This window comes from Nelumbo lutea, chromosome 1 (assembly GCF_056320005.1).
Source record: "Nelumbo lutea isolate HS-2025 chromosome 1, American lotus-T2T, whole genome shotgun sequence".
Lineage (NCBI taxonomy): Eukaryota > Viridiplantae > Streptophyta > Magnoliopsida > Proteales > Nelumbonaceae > Nelumbo > Nelumbo lutea.
Genome location: NC_142684.1, coordinates 86,348,882 through 86,367,554, shown reverse-complemented (window position 1 = coordinate 86,367,554; position 18,673 = coordinate 86,348,882). Strand labels below are relative to the sequence as shown.

Genomic DNA, 18,673 nt, shown 5'->3' with positions numbered 1-18,673 from the left:
CCACAGCCCAGGGCTGGTTGGTGTGGATAGAATTCTAATCAAATCTGATAGCAGTATTTTTTGTGTTTTTTTCAAAGTTTCATTTTTATATTTATATAATAATCAAAATGAATAGTTTCCTCAAAACACCTTTAAATAGGTGTATCGTACGATACAATACAATACGCTTGATATGAGGTGTATCATATCGAAATTTTGAACCTTGCATGGGCCTTTAGTGGTCCTTTTTGTGGAAGCTACAACTAATAAAGATGAGCTTCTTTGCTTTTAACTGGGGTTCTAATTCCAAAAGGCTCATGTCTGCCTCCCTAGATATTGGATGAGACTTAACCAACACAATTAGATGTTGCAGTACTTGGAGAATAACAATCATTTGGAACTTTAGTATTTATCTTTCTGAACTTGTTTTGCTGACCTTTGAAATTGGAAAGAAATTCCAGATTTTTGGAAGTTCTGATGAAACTTAAATGTACAATGTTTATCAATCATCTCATGTCAAGGTATGAATTTGTTGTTTGTCAATAATTTTTTTTCATCCAGGATGTTATGAGTGGTCAAAACTCATTTGTTAAATTATTTAAAAAAGATAAGTTTTCCCTTTCTCTTTCTCTCTCTCTCTCTCTATTTAAGAAAGCTTGCTGCATTAACTATTTCTTGATAAATGGTAATTATGAAATGGAAAAAAGAGGGAGAAAGCCCCCATAGAGGATTAGATCCTCTTTACATGGTTAATGAGATAAAACCATGTACAAGCATATATAAACATACTTCTAAACTTCTATATTTATCAGAAAAAGAGTTAAACACTGTCTCCTTCCATTGCTGACTGAAGTTGTCACATGTTAGGCCAAGGAACTCCTTCAAAATTATGTACCAGTAAATTGCAAATCATAGTTCTTTCATCTCTTTGTCCAATACATCAGTTGAGAAGCTGGTGTCTTCATATGGCAAAGGGGGAAAGGATTCCACAATAGAGTAATGCCTCCTCTCACCTCTTACTTTTCATGGATAGAACCAATGTTTTCGAACCGCCGTTGATCCGGACAGTCGGACCGTTCGGCCCAGGAACCGTTCAAGCAACTGGTTCCGTTTTACCCAAAACCCAGAATCTGGTAAAAAACCATTGAAAAAATCAACAAACCGTTGATCCAGGCGGTCGAACCGTCGACCCATTGACCCGTTCAATGGTTTTTGACCTTTTTTATTTTTTTAATTATTTTTTTATTTTTTTAATTTTTCTGTCAGAACGGGCCATCCATTTGAACCGGACGGTCGGACCGTTGACTAAAATGGTTCCCTTTCTGGGTCGTTTTTAAACATTGGGTAGAACAATGCAGGAAGGTTCTTTGAAGTAACCCAATTTCTTTTAAACAGCTATAAGAAATTAGACCAAATGCTGAAAGTACATTTGCAATTGATTAATAGTCCGTGCTCAATTCCACAAAGATACACTGGTTTTTAAAGTTAATATGAGAATTGGTTAATTACTTCATAAAAAAGAGAATTATGTTTGTTTTGTCTCTTAATTTATTCAGAGTCCTATGTAGGATCTTGTTGAGAAAGAACATCACTTGTCTAAATGTACTACAGCTGTGATGTATCTTCAGTGAACTTTGTATTTTGTTTGCTGTTTTCATGAAAGATTTTAATGTCTTATTTTTGTTTTAGAGCTAGATGATTGTATTCTTGTCAGCTTTTGCATTAATAAAGCTCTTTGACGTTCAGACCAAAATATCTCTTTGATTTTGCTAATGAACAAAAAGTATTAGAATTTTATATTACATCTTAATATTATTTTCAAGTCTTTTCTTGGAAAAATGGAAATGATTTGTCTCTGATGTATTCTAGGATCTAGCTTTAAAACTGTCTCATGTGCAGGTTATGACAGCAGGACAAAGGGGATCTTTTGAATATCATGGTAACAACTATATCTTTACAGTCACACAGGCAGTCGTAGAGAGTGAAAAGTCAAAGACCCTTGAGAGGGGAATGATATCAAGTGAGACATACTTTGTTTTTGAAGCATCAAATAGCAGTGGGATAAAGGTAAACTTCATTTTTGCTGATATGCTTTCCTTGTTGTCTCTAGTTCCTCTTATTGGTTCAGTGTGACAGTTCAAATCATCTTGAAATCATGTAAAACTACTAAATTTTCATTTTCAAATGGAATTATGAAAATAGCTAAGACCCTTTTTTTTTCTTTTGTCATATGCTTCTTTCTCTTCTCTCTAAAATTATTCCATCTTGCTTCTCCATTATCTATTAATTATTGCTATTATCATCTTTGGTGATGACAAATTATATTGATTCACCATTCTTGAGTTGTGCAGATTGTCAATCAACGTGCAGCAGCCAGCAGCAACATCTTTAAGCATAAGGAATTCAATTTCCAGTCATTGGGTATTGGTGGTCTAGATGCAGAATTTGAAAATATATTTAGACGAGCATTTGCCTCTCGAGTTTATCCCCCACATGTAACGAATAAGTAATTCACACTCTTGTCATTTAAACCTTTTGGTTCAATGGATTTTTATTTTGGGGTTTGTATGTGTGTTCGGGGGGGGGGGGGTATGTTGATTTCTTTTTGGTCCTCATTAGAAAAGCTTTTGATATTCCAGATTGGGCATCAAGCATGTCAAAGGGATGCTGCTTTATGGGCCTCCTGGTACTGGGAAGACACTCATGGCTCGCCAGATTGGAAAGATGTTAAATGGGAAAGAACCAAAGGTATTGTATAAGCTGTACTCAGAAAAAAGGAGATGGATACTCAAGACTGTTATTACTTTGGTTTCTGTGTTCTTTCCTATTTGTTCTGTGCATCAAATATTTAGAGACAAGGATCAATTCTTCTGTTATGCTTGCTTGTTCCTATACTAGTAGGTGCAAGGGTGGAGCCAGCAGTTAGGTGGCATGTGCAATGCACATGGATAAACACAAACATAAATTGTATTTCGTTTCAAGTGGTGAAGCATTAGAAGCTTGCTTGTATAATTTTTATTTAAGGACTTAGCATTTAAAGTCTGCATTTATGCTTCTTGGGTATGAGCTTTAGAGGGTGGAAAAGCATTTCATCCTTATTTTTGTATAAAAAGAGTATTTCATTAGTTTGTCTTTTTGCATAGAAGCCTCTTTCCCAGGCAAGTATTTCTTTTATAGTAACGTAAAAATTTCACTAAAAGGAAAAAAGAGAATATGCTAGAAAAATGTTGAGTGAAACACTTTTGCCAAGGCAAGCATTGGCATTACATGGAATTGGAGTAACTGCTGTAACAGACTTAGGTTTAATGTGAGATCAGTCAAGAAAAAATAGAAAACAATAATTACACTTAGCCCTATCCCCCTCTGTTGTGCCCGCTTGATAGTTGTCTTTATCTTGAATCATTGGGAGATTTGTAAGGGTAGTTCTTACATTTATTCATGTGACTCCTAAGGTTAATAGTCCCATTTATCTTAGGATCATAATTGTAAGTTGTAGGGCAATAATTACACTTAGCCCTAATAACCCCTTTTTCATTTGGCTCAAGTCGAGTAAAATGAACCCATACCTCTGATCTGTCCTTCATTTTCTCCCTCTTACAAGTTTTCTTCTGCTCCAAAGCTTCATCATGAGTCTCTTGTTGATTTGAGCATGGCGGATTTGTATTGCCAACCATGGTTATATTTCGATTTTTATCAACATGTTCCTTAACTTGTGACATCTAAGATGATGTGGACAGAAAGACAAATTACATGCAATACTTAAAGTATACAGCAATAAGCACAAGAAATACCAAGCTGGAAATAACAAAACAAGTTGGATATTTAGAGATTTCAAACCTGAACCTAAAGTAAAACTCCTCCTAGAACAGTTCCACTACAATAACAATGGCAACAAGCTGGTCTCCCGTGCAGACACGCAGCGATTGAGGGATTGGGTGGTGCCAAAATGGGTCGACTCCTCAAAACCCAAGATCCCAATACTTGAAAACCCTAGCTGGGGCTGAGCTATATCTCAAACAAGAGAGAGAACCAAAAAGACCCTATAGAAACAACCCCCTTCTCTTTTATAAGACTCACTGGCTTGCTGGACAAGCTAGTTAAAATGTTTACACATAAGCCCCTTACCCCTAGAATGTTTCCTTCTCACCAACAACTCCTTAAGATCAAATCTAACTTCAAACCCCCAAAAGATAACTTTTGTTACAAAAAGATCCAAGAGACCAAAACCCAACAAAAATGCACCCAACTGCCCCTGACCAAAAATCTGACTTATAAAATGACGAAAATACCCCTGATCCCTAACTATCAACAAAGGAACCCAAAATACCAATTTGATCCCACTACAAAAATCATGCAAAATAGAATACATTCACAATTTTTTTAGCCTCATCATTCCCACCGGGTTAAAAAGAGCTTGACCACGTACGGGCAACAATTTTAGCAGCCTTGCACATGTTTCCACCTAGCTTCATAAACTTCTCTTCTCTAATCCAAGAGTTCTCAATTGATGGTTTCCCTTTCCACTTGACCAAGAACCTGAAATAGGCCCCATTTTGAGTGTTGGTAACTTGAACATCTTCTACACCCTCTACTTGTTCAAATTCATTAGAATTACTGGCCCTTTGTGTTAGTCCTCGCCCATCATTCGTTGTTGGTTCTAGCTCCCCATGATAATCAAAGAGGAATGCTACATTAAAAATGGGTGAAATGGACAAATTAGCTGGTAGCTCAATTTCATATGCATTGTCACCAAACCGTCTCAACACTTGACATGGACCAATCTTTTTCTGTTTCGACTTATGGTAGGTCCCAATGGGAAACTTTTTAGGCCACAAATAAACCATGACTAGATCACCCTCATGAAACTCTTTCATCTGACGATGCTTATCCTTAGCTTCTTTATACCTTTGGTTGCTTTCTTTCAACTTCTATCGTACATTCTCTTGAATTTCTCGAATGGATTCAGCTAAAGCTTCGACGTCATTACTCAGTCACAACAACCCTGTTATAGGATACAACCTCAAAAGGAGTCTTCCCTATAGATCTATTAACTGAACCATTGAAGGCAAATTTAGCTTGTGGTATGATAAGATCCCATTGCTTTAAGTAGTCTCTAACTAGGCTCCTCAACAAGTTGCCTAAACTTCGGTTAACCACTTTAGTTTGTCCATCGGTTTGTGGGTGAAATGTACTGCTATACTGTAGGATAGTACCCATATGCTTCCATAAAGTTCTTCAGAAGTGGCTAAGGAATCTTGTGTCACGATCTGACATGATAGATCTTGGCAATCCATGCAATCGAACAACTTCTTTGAAAAACAAGTTAGCTACATGAGAAGCATCAGAAGTCTTTTGAAAACCAATAAAGTGGGTCATTTTAGAGAAACGATCAACCACAACAAAAATAGAGTCATTACTCCTAGTTGTTCTTGGCAGCCCCAACACAAAATCCATAGTAATATCAGTCCATGGTGCTTTTGGTATGGGTAAGGGAAGATACAAACCTGTATTTTGACGTTGCCCCTTAGATGTTTGACACTTGTGACATCTATCAACATAATTGAACACATACCTTTGTAGCCTTAGCCAAAAGTACCTTTTGGAGACCATTTCAAGTGTCTTCTTGTGACCAAAATGTCCCTTGCAATGCATTTCAGCAATGAGTAATGCCCTTAAGAATCCTTATGGAATACATAACCTATTGCTCATGAATAAGTAACCATCATTCCACACAAACTTGGCTCGAATATCCTTGTCACCTACTGTATAGCTTCTACAAATAGGGCCAAAATAAGGGTCATCTTGGTATTGGTCTTTGATGGAATTGAATCCCACAACATTAGTAGACATTGTTGACACCAAGTGAACTCTCCTACTAAGAGCATCAGCTACTCGGTTTTGTTGTTCATCCTTATGCTTCAAAACAAAATTATATTCTTGTAGAAAGTCAACCCATTTAGCATGTCTTCCCTTTATCTTCTATTGAGAGTTAAGGTGTTTCAATGCTTCATGGTCTAAATACAACACAAACTCCCGTTGGATAAAGTAATGTGTCCAAAACTTTAGCGCTTGCACAATGGCATAAAACTCAATAATTGGATGGCCTTCTTGGCTAAGGACAGCTCTAATCCCAACATGGAATGCATCACATTCAACTTCAAAGAACTTGTTAAAATCAGGTAAAGCCAATACCAGAGCCTTTTCCATCCTCATCTTTAACTCTTGGAAGCTTTTCTCAGCTGTGGGAGTCCAAGTAAACTCACATCCTTTCAAGCATAGTTGTCAAGGCGGGCTCCTAGGCGATGCCTAGGTGACAAGGTGCCCTTTGAGGCTCGCATCGCTTAATCACCTAAAAATTTTCTACTTCTTACTATAAAATACTTTTTTATTCATTCCTTTTTGAGATTATAATTATAAAATGAACATTATTAAACTAAAATAATCATTTTGTGTGTTTATATACTAATTTCTTTTTATTATTTTCTTATTTATTAGGGTTAATCAACACAAACATTGCTAAATGCTGTATTAAACCCTCAAAGACTTAAAAACCTGAACCAATATGCAAGGAAGAACTAAAAGATTTATGTAATCAGCACATTTTCCTCTTCCATATATTCTTCTTCTTCTTCTTCTTCTTCTTCTTCTTCTTCTTCTACTACTACTACTACTACTACCAATACTTTTTATTTTCTTCTTTTCCTATAACAAAAGTAAGGGTTCAGCCCTTATATTTTTTGAATTTTATTTTCCTTCTTCCTTTTCTTCTCATGAATATGTTGATTTTCTATACTTTAATATGAAACTTATACTTTTCTTATGAAAATCATGAATAATTATTAAAGAAATATGGTTATGGTACCTAGGGTTGACGCCTAGGCGACTAGATTTTCTACCTTAAGATCTATATTTTTAACAGAAAAAATCCATTGCCTAGGCAACTAGGTGACAAGGTGCCCCCCAGTCACCTGGCCTTGCCTTGACACCTTGAAAACTATGCTTTCAAGAATTCAGTAATGGGTGCCACAATAGTGCTGAAATTCTTTATAAACCGATGATAAAATGTTACTAGCCCATGGAAACTACAAATTTCAGTTAAGGTCTTTGGTGTTGGCCACTCTTGAATAACTTGAACATTTTCTTCATCCACGTCAATCCCCTTGGTTGAAACAACATACCCCAAAAATACCAACTGATCAGTCATATAATTACACTTCTTCAAATTTATATATAGCTGATTTTGTCTCAAGACTTCTAGGATTGCTCTCAAGTGTTCTAAGTGGCTGTCATGATCTTTGCTGTGGATGAATATGTCATCAAAATAAACTACCACAAACTTCCTTATAAATGGCCTTAAAACTTGGCTCATGAACCTCATAAAGGTGCTAGGAGCATCAGACAACCCAAATGGCATAACCAGCCATTCATAAAGACCTTCCTTAGTCTTGAATGCAGTTTTTCACTCAGCCCTCTCTCGGTTACGAATTTGAATGTATCCACTCTTCAGATCTATCTTTGAAAAGACTTTTGAGCTAGCTAATGTATCTAACATGTCTTTAAGGTAGGGTATGGGAAACCTGTATTTAATTGTATTCTTATTGATGGCATGACTACCAACTACCGTCTTACTTTGGTGTGAGCAAAGCTGATGCAGCACATGGGCTTAAGCTCTCACGGATCAACCCCTTCTTCAACAACTCTGTTACTTGTCTTTGGAGCTCCTCATGCTCCTTAGGACTCATTCTATAGTGGGGTAGATTAAGAAATGCTGCTCCCGAAATTAAATCTATATAATGTTGTATATCTCTTAGGGGAGGATGGCCATCAAGTAATTCTTCAAGCATCACATCAACATACTCATGACGTAGCTTCTTCAACAACTCTGGGACAGGTGCTTCTTTGCTAACTTCTTTTGTAACCAAGACGCAAATAACATCCACATTCCCATCTTCTTGAACCAATTTATTTGAGGTGAAGAGAGTTGTGGTTGGCTTTGTTTCCTTCTTTGGAAATGAATCAAGTTGCATTGGTTTAAGAGTTATCTTCTTATTGTCTTTGACAAAGCTATATGTGTTCTTGTCCCCATAATGAATGGTCTTACAGTCATATTGCCATGGGCGACCTAAGAGAATATGGCATGCATCCATTGGAACAACATCACACCATACCGATTCTTCAAATGTATTACCAATAGAAAAATTAACTAGACATTTAGAAGAAACTCTTACCTCATTTCCTTTGTTGAACCACAGAATACGATATGGTCGGGGGTGTTGAATAGTCTTGAGCTATAATTTATCCACCATCTCTTGAGAAACAAGATTCTCTCTACTCCCACTATTAATAATCAGGTTACACAACTTCACACCAGCTGTACAATGTGTTCTAAAGAAATTCTTTCTCAACCAGTCCCCTGGTAGTGGTTCTTGAGGTTCAACCATAGAGTGTCGTATCACTAAAGCTTCACCCTCAATATCCCCATCCAAGTTTTCTTCCTCTAAAGCATTAGCTTCAATAGTCTCATCCACTTGCACATCCTCAACATGGCCTATATCATCTTGTTGCTCATCAGTTACTTCATTAACCAAATGTGTTTGCCCTTCAATCATTCCCTTAGGACATTCATTTGAATGATGTTCCAACTCCATACACCTAAAACATCTAATAGTAGGCTGCCCTTGACTGCTCTTTATTGCATTTGAAGCCCCTTGGACTGTAGGTCGTGTTTGGTTGATCACACGACCCTCACCAGCCCCAACACTTTGACCTACTGATGAAGATGTACCTTGGACAACACTTAGCCTTCGCCCTGAGGTCTGACTCAATTGAGCTTCAACCTTTAGAGCTAGCTGATATGCATCATTTACCTTATACGAGCAATGTAGGCTAACTTGATCTTGTATTGGCAACCTCAAACCATTCACATATCTAATGAATTTTTACTATTCAGTCTCTAACATTTACTCTAAAGAGTTAATCTATTAAACTCTTTTGTGTACTCCTTCATAGTCTTTTCCCGTTGCCTTAAATTCTACACTCTTTGGTAAAGAGTTTGCTCATAGTCTGGTAGTAAAAATTGGAATTTCAGCTTTTCTTTCATTCTTCCCCAGGAACAAACCTTTCTTTTCCCCTTCCTTTCTCTATCCCTTTGGTAATTTTTCCACCAATCTAAGGTTGTCCCACGCATCTTTGTTGTTACAAGCTTCACTTTTCTTTCTTCATTTATTTCTTTCCAATCAAAATAATTTTCAATGCTATCCAACCAGTCTAGAAACTTTTCAAGTTCCAACTCACCATCAAACTCGAAAATATGAAGTTGAACACCATGACCTTGATTGGATTGTAAGGCTTGCACTATTTGGTCTTCCCACCGCTGGTTGTTATTCCTTCCATGCTGATTACCTTCAGGTTGCTCAATGTCTTCACTTGATTCTTCACTAACAATGTCAGTTTGTTGTTCATCAACTCTAGGATCTTGTCCTCTTCTTCCTAGCCACAAATCATCTGCTACGTCACCATCCCTAGCAGCATTTTAAGAAACAAGTTGAGCAAGATGTTCAATCTGTTCTTGTAGTCCTCTTATAGCCTTTTGGAAAACCTCTACAGTGACATGTTGTGGTCTTCTACCACCCCTACTATGTCCACCCCTTGCAGCCATGATAATATAGAAAACACAAGGAGGAATGGACTTTGAAACAAACCCAAGGAAAGAACTTGCTCTGATACCACTTGATGTGGATAGAAAGACAAATTACATGCAGTACATAAGTATATAGCAATAAACACAAGAAATACCAAGCTGAAAACAACAAAACAAGTTGGATTTTTAGGGATTTCAGACTTGAACCTGAAGTAAAACTCCTCTTGGAACAGTTCTGCTATAGTAACAATTGCAGCTAGCCGGCCTCCCGCGTGGACATGCAGCAATGGAGGGATTGGATGGTGCCAAAATGGATCGACTCCTCAAAACCCAAGCTCCCAATACTTGAAAACCCTAACTGGAGCTGAGCTACAACTCAAACAAGAGAGAAGGAACCAAAAAGACCCTACAGAAACAACCCCCTTCTCTTTTATAAGACTCACTGGCTTGTTGGACAAGTTAGTTAAAATGTTTATACATAAGCCCCTTACTCCTCGAATGTTTTCTTCTCACCACCAACTCCTTAAGAACAAAACTAACTTCAAATGAACCCCAAAAGATAAATTTTGTTATAAAAAGACCCAAGAGACCAAAACCCAACAGAAATGCACTGACTTATAAAATGACGAAAATACCCCTGGTCCCACACTGTCAACAAAGCTACCCAAATCACGAATTTGGGATCCCACTACAAAATGCATGCAAAATAGAATACATCCACAGTTTTTTTAGCCTCATCATAGGACCACAAAAAATAAAAAAAAGTATTAGAAAATAGAAATCAAATGAAAATTCCAATTAATTATGTCATGCATTACGAATTTATGATCCTAGAAAGAAGACAAGTATCCTTGGTTTAAGCTTTATTTTTTTAACTAATTAACTATAATTAATCAACACAAAACTATCTCTAAAAGCGTGGTAACAATAAAATTTTTTTAAGGAATCCTCCTATTCCTATCCATATCCTTTATTCATGGAATTCTCTTCACCTAAATATATATGCCTTTTGACATATGCCTCTTTTATTGGACAATTTATATATTAAAAAACTAAAGTTTTCAAACAGCTACAGGTCTGATATATTATGCTTCATTATCATTTCATGATATTTTAAAAAATATTTTTAAATATTTTTAATATATTTGAAAATGTAATATTCAGGAATATATTGATAGAACATGGTAGGTACATCCGTACATGTATGGCACTAAAGTTGAACCCGGGCCTTTTTTCTAGCCCAGTGAAACCTTGTGCTGGGCATGTCCTACTAGGAACTGGTGGAGCTGGGTTCAGGCTGGATTAGCCAAAGGTCATACAGACGATAGACAGATGAGTGGAGAGACTCTTTGGTTCATTTTAATCATTTCCTATCAATGCTAACTATTCTAATACAAATAAATGAAGAGAAAAAAAATGCTAGCAAATATGAAAATTGGATCATAGGCTTGATGGTTAAGAAGCCAAAAGAATGACTAACTTTAGATGTTTGTAAATGTAAATGATATCATATAATAATCAATAGGTTCTGAAGTTAAATTTATTTTTTTATTCCAAAGTTCTGAATACATTACAATTTACAAGTCATGGTTCTGTCTTTTATTGAGTTTTATTTTTTATATTTTTATATTGAGCTTGGACGTTGAGTCTTACAAAAAGTTCTGAATACAAGCCAATGATTCAGTCTATCGAACAGTATAATGTTTGAATAGAATAGTAAAACACCTCTAAGGACTAAGGCTCTAATATTCTAAATTTCTAATAGCCTACTAATATGAAGTAAAAGATTAGAGAAAACTGATAAAAAAAGATTTTGTGAAGTGTGAATTAAAAAAATGATAAAAAAGATTATATATATATAAAGAACAAAGGCTAGAGAAAACTGAAATGGAGAACAACTCACTTGGATTAACTGGTGCAGGTCTGAATCATCTTGTCTGTAGTCCTGTATTCCAGTTGTACACCCGTACTGCAACCTCTCACAGACTCTCAAGTCTCACAGTCTCAACTCTCATGTCTGATTATGTGAGACTGTGACTTCTCTAAACTCTAAAGTCTCCACTCTCTAGTCCACTCACATAGTCACGTTCTCTGTAGTCTGTTCTCTGTTCTCTCAAACTGACATTCCTTGAGAGTTCAGGCTTGAGTTTTGTCAATTCTTACTTTGTGTTTTTCTTGCCTCTTGAGTTTCCAGTTTCCAGTGGAAACTTTCCACTTAAAGTAGTGTTTTTATTTATTAATGATACTAAAATTTCGATTGGGCCCAAAGCCCAAAGGTGGCTCTGTAGTTCGGTTGTATTAATAAAACATAATACAATTAATATAAATAAATAATTATATAATATACAATTATATATAGTATAGTATGGTTTTTGGTTCAGTTCGGTTAATTTTTGTAGACAAACCAAACCAAAACCAAAAACTGAATTTTTAACACATAAAAAATTGAACCGAATTGAATTAGCTTATTCGGTTTTCGGTTTCTGATCCAAATTTGAACACCCCTACCCAGAAGAAGAGGAGGCATCTGTAGTAGTGGGTGCATTTGCATTTCCATTCTTATTCTTAAGTCTTGTAAGCACCAAATGGGGATGGAGCTTCTAGAAAATGTCTTTGGTGTATCAAGGTTTCTTGCAATAATCACATATTACTTCCCTTTTTTCTTTCTTCCTCATCTCTTTCTCCTTATCACCACCATGCTTCTGCTTCATAGCTGCTAAGGCCAATTCTATTGGGGAATTGATGAGGCTAAAAGAAATTGTGAATGTATTTTGTTTTGTATGGTTTTTGTAGTGGGTTCCCAAATTGGTGTTTTGGGTAGCTTTGTTGACAGTTTGGGGACCAGGGGTATTTTTGTCATTTTATAAGTCAGAGGATAACTGCTTCTACAATGTTTTGACAATTCACGTGACTCACAATGAAGATTGGATAGATTAATTCCTTTAAACAATTCTGGAAATAAATGACTTAATGTAGAAAAAGAAAGATTACCCAAACAAAAGTGACATAACATGACTCGACTGATGGACTCTGTAGATGTAGACCAAAATGCAGTTTTTCCAGGTTGTCCATGGCTTTGTCCAGGAGTACCCAGCAGATATATTCCATTCGGCTCATGGCCACTCTTAATCACTTTCTAAGACTCCAGATCCTATAAAACACAGTAGGACGGAAAGAAGGTTACACAACAGTTCAATGACTTAGTTAGGCAACTTACAGATAACAAATTTGTATTTAGCTTGAGTACATGAAGAGCAGAAGGAAGTTCCAAGGAATCAGTAACCTTGATGGTTACCTTGTTGGAGATAGGGGCAAGAGAGCTATCGGCTAGGGTGATTTTTCATGGTCAGGAAGTAGATCATAAGAAACAAACAAACTTGAAAGGCTGGTCATATGATCAGAAGCACCATAATAAATAATACAAGGGATCCTATGATTACCTAAGGTAGTTTCATGATTGACAGAAGGCCGTATACCTGAATGAGCAAATGCAAAAGAGGTTGAATTTCTTGGAGGGTTGGAAGAAGAGGCCACACCCTCTAAGTGACTGATCATCCTTCCAAACTTCTCATATTTTGCCTTCATAGCTGCTAACTGCTCACTAGCACTCATCTCTTCAGTTTGGTATCTATCACTATCTGGACCAACAACAATATTGACACTTCCTACCTTCATATTATCAAACTTCTTTTGAAACCAAAGATGAAGAAGCTCAAGATGCAATTTCCAACACTTGTCTTTAGTGTGTTTTGGCTTCTTACAGTACTCACAAATAATTTCTTTCTTCCTTGAGCTACTTGGAGTCCCTACAACTCCCTTGGATTTTACTCCAATATTAGCAAAGTGATCATTTAGATCAGCCCCTTGAACCTGGACAAGTCTCCTACTTTCTTCACTACCTACCAAGGCATAAGCTTGAGACGGTGAAACACTATCCTTGGATAAAATATTTTGCTTTGTGATGTCATACTCTAGATTCAGCCCTATCAAAAAGTTAAATACCCTGTTTCTCTCGACAAGTTTCCTATAGGTCTCAATATCATTAGTGGTGTCCCAGGCTACAACTTCTATCAAATCAATTTCCCACCATAAAGACTTCAGTATTGAGAAATAAACAGCTAATGGTTTCTCTCCCTGTCTTAAATTCTTCACATCATTTCTCAGCTTGTAAACCCTGACCACATTTAATTTTTGGGAATAGGTTTCAACAACACTATCCCAAATTTCCTTTGATGAATTCATCCACAAATAGTGTTAACTAATCTACGGTTGCACTGAGTTCACAAGCCATCCAATAACAATATAATTTTCTTGCATCCATTTTTCATATGATGGATCATCTTCCGAAGGAGCCTTCTTGCTATCGGAGATAAAACCCCATTGCTTCTACTACAAACATGAATTTTTACTATGGTCACAGCCAGTAGAGAGTCTACAGAGATTCCTGGAACCTATCCAGATTCAACAACATGCTTGTTTTCAACTTCTAAAGGGTTCATCTTCTTAAATACTTTGAAAATAACTTCTAACAACTTAGAATAACAACAAATGAAGATAGAACAAAAACTGTGTTGTGAGCCAACCTCTATGCAGTCGTACCAGCTATCTGTGTCACATCCGGAAGCTGGGAGAAATAGAGAAATCTTAGCCACTCCTTGTAGACTTCACAGAACAGCAATCTACTTTATTCAATCTTCAAGATGAAGGATGAAAAGACTTTCAGTCACTGAGCGCCCAGGTCAAACTCCCTGTAGGGCCCACAAACAAATTTCTCCAGAGAATTAGGGTTTTAGGCAACACACTTGAATCTGTTAGGAGGACGACAAAACTAGCCCCCTTCTCTCTAGAAACCACTAACAACTGGGCTGAAATGGGTTTCTTTACCTATTCATATGATTCAGTTCTCCATACACAGTGTGTATGGGAAGAAAGACAACCTTTTGAATAGAAAGGACTATTTAAAAGGTTCTAGAAAATCAAAAGAAAGTAGCAGAAATCAGGTTCCAAGAAGAGAAAAGAAGAAGAAGAAGAAGAACGTGGCGGAAACTAGGGTTTAGAGAGAGATTTTCAAACATAACCTTCTCTCTTAAACCCCTAATTCTATTTCATTAAGCTAAACTTTAATAATTTATAGAGAGAACCCTAGTTGAGCAGAAAATTAAAAAACATAACACAGGAAAGAATAAAGCACAGATTAAGGCCCATTACAGCAAAGAACATAAAAAATAAAAAGGACTTGAACCTTGGTCATTAGATTTTAATGACCATAAGTTCACTACCAGTCTGCATCACTTGTTTGTTATGATTATATGCATTTTTATTTTTAAGTAAATATTCTATTTTCTTAGTGGGTGTTTGTTAATAATTAAATGATTACTAATTATGTCCCGATATCTCACACTATATAAATCATTAAATTATGGTTTTTTTGCATTTAAATGACTTATTTAGAATCATATAAAACTTGTAATTGTTGTTAATAATATATATTTTTTGGATTTATTTAAGTTTCCTAGCATATTTATGTGTATCTTGATTTTTCATCCATATCCATACGTATCCAAAGCGTATCCTGATATATCTCTTAAAATTGTCTTTCTGGTACACCTTGAGTTTCCAATACTTCAAACCTTGCTCTCAATAACTGATTTAGTTTTTTCGTCTATTAGGAAATGAGATAATCTTTAGGAAATGAGATAATCTCCCTAAAGGTTATCTCATTTTCTACCTTGAAGAGGAACTTGAATCCCCATCCCTAACCCTAGGAATGACGATGGGGTGGGTTCAAGCGGGGACCATACTTCCCATCCTTGTCCCCAACCTCGATCTTCGCTAGGGATAAAAGTTACCATGCATCCCCAGTTAGGGACCCTAATCCCCAAACTTTTTTAATTAAAAGCTTTTTGGAAAATATATTTACTTAAAATAAAGAAAAATGTAAAATATAATTAATATTTGATGGGGACTTCACTTGCATCCCCATTCCCAACCCCATCGGGTAGGAGAGGCTGGTTACCTAGCAAAGACAAAGAAAATTTCCATTCCTACCTACTCCTAGAGGGAAAAGTGGTTCTGTTTCCATGTTATTTTTAAGACATGGCTTTAATTGTCTTAGCTTTGTGCTTTTACAACATTTAGACTGCATGGATTTTGCTGGATCTTTCCTTTATCATTGCTTTGATGCCAATCTTTATGTTATAAGTATTAGGATTCGGCCTGCCCTTGAATCCTATTAAGCTGATAACAGACAAGAAGAAGGAAGAGAAAGAGAGAGAGAGAGAAAGAAGAAGAAGAGAAGAGAAGAAAGGGAGAGAAAGATTTGGTTCGAATGAGAGAAAAAGATCACTCTTCCATTCGGTCAGAATTGATTTATATTTACTTATATTATGGAAAAGACACATGTGCCCCTACTTAAGTAAGGGACACTAAATCTAACATGATATTACACATCAACACATAAACATAAGTATAAAGACAGAAATACCCCTACATATTCGACACTAACACTCCCCCTCAAGCTGGAGAATATATATCATATAATCCCAGCTTGTTACATATGTAGTCCACTCTTCTCCGACTCAACCCTTTAGTAAATAAGTCTGCCCACCGGTTCCATGTGTTAACATATGAAGTATCTATCACTCAACTCAACACCTTCTCTCTCACAAAGTGACAATCAACCTCTATGTGCTTGGTTCTTTTATGAAACATCGGATTAGAAGAAATATGAATTGCAACCTAATTGTCACAGTAAAGCTTCATTGGAGTGTCAACAGTGTATCCCATCTCCTGTAGAAGGTTCTTTAGCCACACTAATTCACAAGTAGTATGTGCCATAGCTCTATATTCTGCCTTTGCACTACTTCTTGCCACAATTGTCTTCTTCTTACTTTTCCATGTCACCATATTACCCCCAAGAAAAGTGTAATAGCCTGTGGTAGATCTCCTATCAGACATAGAACTGGCCCAGCTAGCATCAGTATATCATTCTATTTCTAGTTTTCCACCACTCTTGTATTTCAAACCACGACCAGGAGCCCCCTTTAAATAACTTACCATCCTTAGAACCGCATCCCAATGTGGAAACCAGAGGATTCTGCATGAACTGACTTACCACACTAACCGCAAATGAAATATCTGGCCGAGTAATGGTTAGGTAGTTCAGTTTGCCTACAAGCCGCCAGTATCTGCCAAGGTCTTCAAACACTCCACCCATATCGCTGCTCAGCTTCGTGTTTGTTTCCATAGGTGTTTCAGCTGGTTTAGCACCTAACAAACCTATTTCTTCCAGCAAATCAAGGACATATTTCCTCTGACATAAGTTAATAACATGCTTAGACCTTGCTACTTCTATCCCCAATAAATATTTCAATTTACCAAGGTCCTCTATCTAAAAATGTTCCTGTAGAAAAGCCTTCAACCTATCAATGCCCATTTTATCATTCCCAGTAATAACAATATCATCTACATACACCACCAATAGGATATTTCCTACCTGAGAGTCATGAATGAAGACTGAATGGTCAGCTTGGCACTGTTTCATACCAAACTTCTTTACCACCTCACTGAACCTACCAAACCATACTCAAGGAGATTGTTTAAGCCCATAAATGGCCTTCTTTAGTCTGCACACCTTATCGTCTTCCCCCTGAGCAACAAACCCTGGTGGTTGCTCCATATAGACCTCCTCGAGCATATCACCATGCAAGAAAGCATTCTTGATATCAAGTTGATAGAGGGGCCACTCATACATAGCAGCAAGAGAGATCACAACACGAATTGAACCAATCTTAGCAACCAGGGAGAAAGTCTCTATGTAGTCAATACCATAGGTTTGGTAGCACCCTTTGGCAACCAGTCTAGCTTTCAACCGCTCTACACTACTATCAGGTAAGTACTTAACAATATAAACCCACTTACAACCGATAGCCTGCTTACTAGGAGGAAGAGGAGTGAGGTTCTATGTATGATTATGAATTAAAGCTGAGAGTTCTTCTTCCATTGCATGGCGCCATCTTGGAGAGGCAAGGGCTTCATGGACATCCTTAGGGACAACAAGAAAGGACAATAAGGAGATAAACTGGTGATGGGAAGTAGAAAGGTGAGTGAGAAAAACATAATTAGAAATAGGGTGAAGGGTACAACTGCGTTTACCTTTCTGCACAACAATGGGAAAATCAAGGTCAGGTACTAGGGGTGGGGCTGGTGTGCGGACAATTGTCGGATCTGTTAACAATGATGGAGCTAGAGGAGGAGCCGGTGCATGTGGGCGATGTGTATACACTTGACGGATAGGTGGCCGTTCAACAGGTGGTGGCACCGGAGGCAGGGACTTGGTCACATTTGGAACAAGAGGAACATAATCCGCAACTGGAAGAGGAAGGGGAGGAGGTGATGAGGAGGAAGAAACATCACTGGACCCCAAAAAAAACTGAGTAGACTCAAAGAAGGTAGCATCAACACACACAAAGGAACATCGAGAGCTAGGATGATAACATTTATACCCTTTTTGAGTCCGAGAATAGCCAAGGAAGATGCACTTAATAGATCGTTCATCTAACTTGTCCCTTCTTAGCCCCAGATTATGGACAAAGCAGACACACCCAAAAATCCGAGGAGAAAGAGGAAATAGAGACAATGTAGGAAACAAAGTGGTGAATAGAGAATGACCATCAAGGGTAGACGTGGGCATCTGGTTAATCAAGAAGCAAGAAGTAAGCACCGCATCACTCCAAAAGGGTTTGGGGACATTCACATGATGCATGAGAGATCGAGTTGTTTCCAAAAGATGAGGATTCTTCCTCTCAGCCACTCCATTTTGTTGTGGGGTGTAGGTACATGAAGTCTGATGGATAATGCCATGTTGGTCCAAGTATTCTTGAAATGATGAAGAGAAATATTCACCACCATTATCGGAATGAAAAATTTTAATGTGAACACCAAATTGGTTGCGAATCTCAACATAAAATTTTTGGAAAATGGTAAACGACTCATTCCTTTCTTTCATTAAATAGAGTCATGTCATCTTTGAATAATCATCAACAAAAATGATAA

The 18,673-nt window shown here is 37.0% G+C and overlaps 1 protein-coding gene across 1 annotated transcript in view; it reads left to right on the top strand.

The window, feature by feature from the left end:
• LOC148875883 (vesicle-fusing ATPase-like) overlaps positions 1–18,673 on the top strand; it is a 134,391-nt gene that overhangs the window by 16,805 nt on the left and 98,913 nt on the right. Inside the window, exons 5-7 of the mRNA XM_088965637.1 lie at positions 1,879–2,046; positions 2,331–2,485; positions 2,619–2,727. Of these exons, the coding sequence (XP_088821763.1) occupies positions 1,879–2,046; positions 2,331–2,485; positions 2,619–2,727 (432 nt within the window). The remainder of the gene's footprint in view (positions 1–1,878; positions 2,047–2,330; positions 2,486–2,618; positions 2,728–18,673) is intronic.